The 2,490-nt window shown below is 66.7% G+C and overlaps 1 protein-coding gene across 3 annotated transcripts in view; it reads right to left on the bottom strand.

Moving 5' to 3' along the window:
- CARD9 (caspase recruitment domain family, member 9) overlaps nucleotides 1-2,490 on the bottom strand; it is a 10,419-nt gene that overhangs the window by 6,499 nt on the left and 1,430 nt on the right. For all 3 annotated transcript variants that reach the window (XM_011957292.1, XM_011957294.1, XM_011957293.1), the window contains exons 2-7: nucleotides 1,931-2,130; nucleotides 1,374-1,511; nucleotides 909-1,213; nucleotides 590-769; nucleotides 362-505; nucleotides 7-132 (exon numbers count right to left, since the gene is read on the bottom strand). In XM_011957292.1, the coding sequence (XP_011812682.1) occupies nucleotides 7-132; nucleotides 362-505; nucleotides 590-769; nucleotides 909-1,213; nucleotides 1,374-1,511; nucleotides 1,931-2,114 (1,077 nt within the window). In that variant the 5' untranslated portion in view covers nucleotides 2,115-2,130. The remainder of the gene's footprint in view (nucleotides 1-6; nucleotides 133-361; nucleotides 506-589; nucleotides 770-908; nucleotides 1,214-1,373; nucleotides 1,512-1,930; nucleotides 2,131-2,490) is intronic.

Genomic DNA, 2,490 nt, shown 5'->3' with positions numbered 1-2,490 from the left:
GCCCACCTGGTCCCGTTCAATGGCGACCTCCTCCATCTGCAGCAGAATGGCCTCAATGCGGTCCTTGTACATCTTGGAGTCTTTACGCAGGGCCAGGCACTGCAGCTCGAACATCTCCTTCTCCTCCATGCACTGCAGGGGGCGGCAGCTCAGCCCCCACAGGCCTGAGGCCCCCCATTCTGGCCCTTGGGGTGTACTTGGGGCAGGGGCTCAGGAGCTTGTGGTCAGGCCAGTTGGGATGTGGGGTGGGGGGGCCATAGGAGTCCCCAGGCCCCACCTTCCAGGCACGGAGTGGGCGGAGCTCAGCCCACCCAGTGTGGCTTGGCCCCCAGGAGCCGCGTCGCCCTGCCTGCCCTCCTACCCGGAGGCGTCGGGCCTCGCCCTGGCGGAGGTCCTTGCGCAGGGAGAAGATGGTGTTGGCCTGCTCCTGGTGGTCCCGCAGCGCCTGCCGCCAGTCCTCCTCCAGTACCTGGATGTAGGGGCTGCTCCTGTCCAGCTTCCCCTCCTGAAGGGGGCAAAAGGCAATGGCCTGGCTGGGAAGGCCCCCGCTGTCCTGCCCGGGCTGCACCCGCCCTGCCTGCGGCCCCACCTGGACGGAGGCCTCCAGCTCCTGCACCCGGGCCTGGAGCAGGGCCTTCTCCTGCTGCAGCTCCCACAGCAGCTCCTGGCTGGGCCTCTGCTCCATGGCGTGCCTGAGCTTCAGTGTGTGCTTGCGCTCCACCTTGCAGTCATCCTCGGCCTTCATGAGGCTGTGCTTGAGCCGGTCAATCTGTGGAAGGTCCGGTGAGCCTGGCTGTCCCCTCCAGGTGGTGACAACAGACCCACAAGGCCACCCCCGACCGCCCTGGCCTGCAGACCCCACCAGGCCAGGCGAGGGGGGCCTGGTTCCCCGGGGGCAGTGGGCACACCTCCAGCTGCAGGTCACGGTTCCGCATGAGCGCGGCGCCCTTCTCCTCACTCTGGCGTGCCAGGCGCATGGCCAGGTCGTAGTTCTCCTCCTTGCAGCGCTTGAGCTCACGGCTGCTGGCCTCGCACTCCTCCTTGAGCCTCTGCACCCGCTCCTGGTGCTTGCGCAGCAGGCTGTCCTTCACCCGCAGCTCCTTGATGAAGTCATCCTTGGAGCTCAGCAGCGTGGTCAGGTCCTGCACCTTCTTCTGCAGCTTCATGACCTCGGTCATCAGCAGCTGAGTCAGGCCTGACTCCCCGGACGCGTCTGTGGGCCGGGCCAGCGTTAGACGGTGCCTGTGTTCCCTGGTGGCCCAGCTCTATCACGCCCTGTGCTGTGGCAGGAGCTCAGGGCTCCTAGGGATGGGGGCTGGGCAGAGGACCCAGCACCACTGCCCGCCCCCACCACCACCTCCCCCGTCACTCACCGATGATCATGGAGAAGACACGGGCTGGCTCCTTGCCCGTGACCTTCTTGTACAGCTGTGGGTAGTAGAGCTCCAGGCTCTCGAGGAAGGCCACGTAGCCCTTGTGGCCGGTCCGCTGCAGGATGTCCAGGAGCACGCCTGCGGGCCAGAGGGGCCTAACTGGGGGCGGGGCACAGGCGAGGCAGAGGGCTGGGGTGGCTGGGCCCGGGAGCAGGGACAGGTGGAGGCTGGGATGCAGATGAGGTGTGCTGTGGTCTGGGTCCTCGATGAGGCACCCTGTGGGTCTTGGTACTAGGCTGGGGACAAAGTGCTGCCCATCTGTCCCTTGGCTGTCTCAGGAGCTGCCGCTGTGGTGGGAGCCCCACTGCCCCTCTTGGCAGCACTGAGCTGGCAGGAGAGGCTGGGGGACAGGGTGGCCATGTGCCAGGGCTGAGGTTGGGTCTCACTGGGAGGCCAGGGGCAAAGCCAGGCGGGGCTCTCCTGGGGTCGAAGATCAGGGTGGCAGAGCGGGCTGCTTGGTTGGGTTTGGGGCCTGGGGCCTGCGGGGCAGCACTGACCCACTTTCCGTTTGCGGATGACCAAGTTGGGGTCACTGAGCACCTGCTCCTCATCATCGGGGTTCAGGACCTTGCACTGCCGCAGGTAGGGCGTGATGCGCGAGGGGTCGATGACCGAGGTGAGCGTCACCCGGAAGCCCTCCAGGATGCTCCAGCACTCATCATCATTCTCGTAGTCCGACATGGCCTCAGCAGGCAGGCTGGGGAGTGTGGGGCAGCTGCTGAGAGTGACACCGGCTCCTGCCCCCACCCATGCCCGGCTCCCGCTCCTTCTCAGACGCTGGGCCAGGGCTCTCGTCAGGGCTGTTGAGGGGGTCAGCCCAGGGGCATCCAGGAGAGGTGCCCAGCTCCATGTCCCATCCCCACGCTGGACCCCCCAGGGAGGCGGCAGAGACACAGTGACCCGCTGCCCGCCAGACCAGCCGAGGGCCCCTCCACAGCCTTTCCCAGCTCCTGCTCCTTGGCCATCCGTGTCACCCAGATATGCAGCGGGGGAGACACAGATGGGGTCTGAGAGAGGAACTGCCTCCACAGCACGACCCGCCTCTGGCCTCTGCCTC

The sequence above is a fragment of the Colobus angolensis genome, unplaced genomic scaffold, assembly GCF_000951035.1.
Source record: "Colobus angolensis palliatus isolate OR3802 unplaced genomic scaffold, Cang.pa_1.0 Scaffold44, whole genome shotgun sequence".
Lineage (NCBI taxonomy): Eukaryota > Metazoa > Chordata > Mammalia > Primates > Cercopithecidae > Colobus > Colobus angolensis.
Note: the sequence above shows the minus strand (reverse complement) of the source record. Positions and strands in the feature narration are given on the sequence as shown.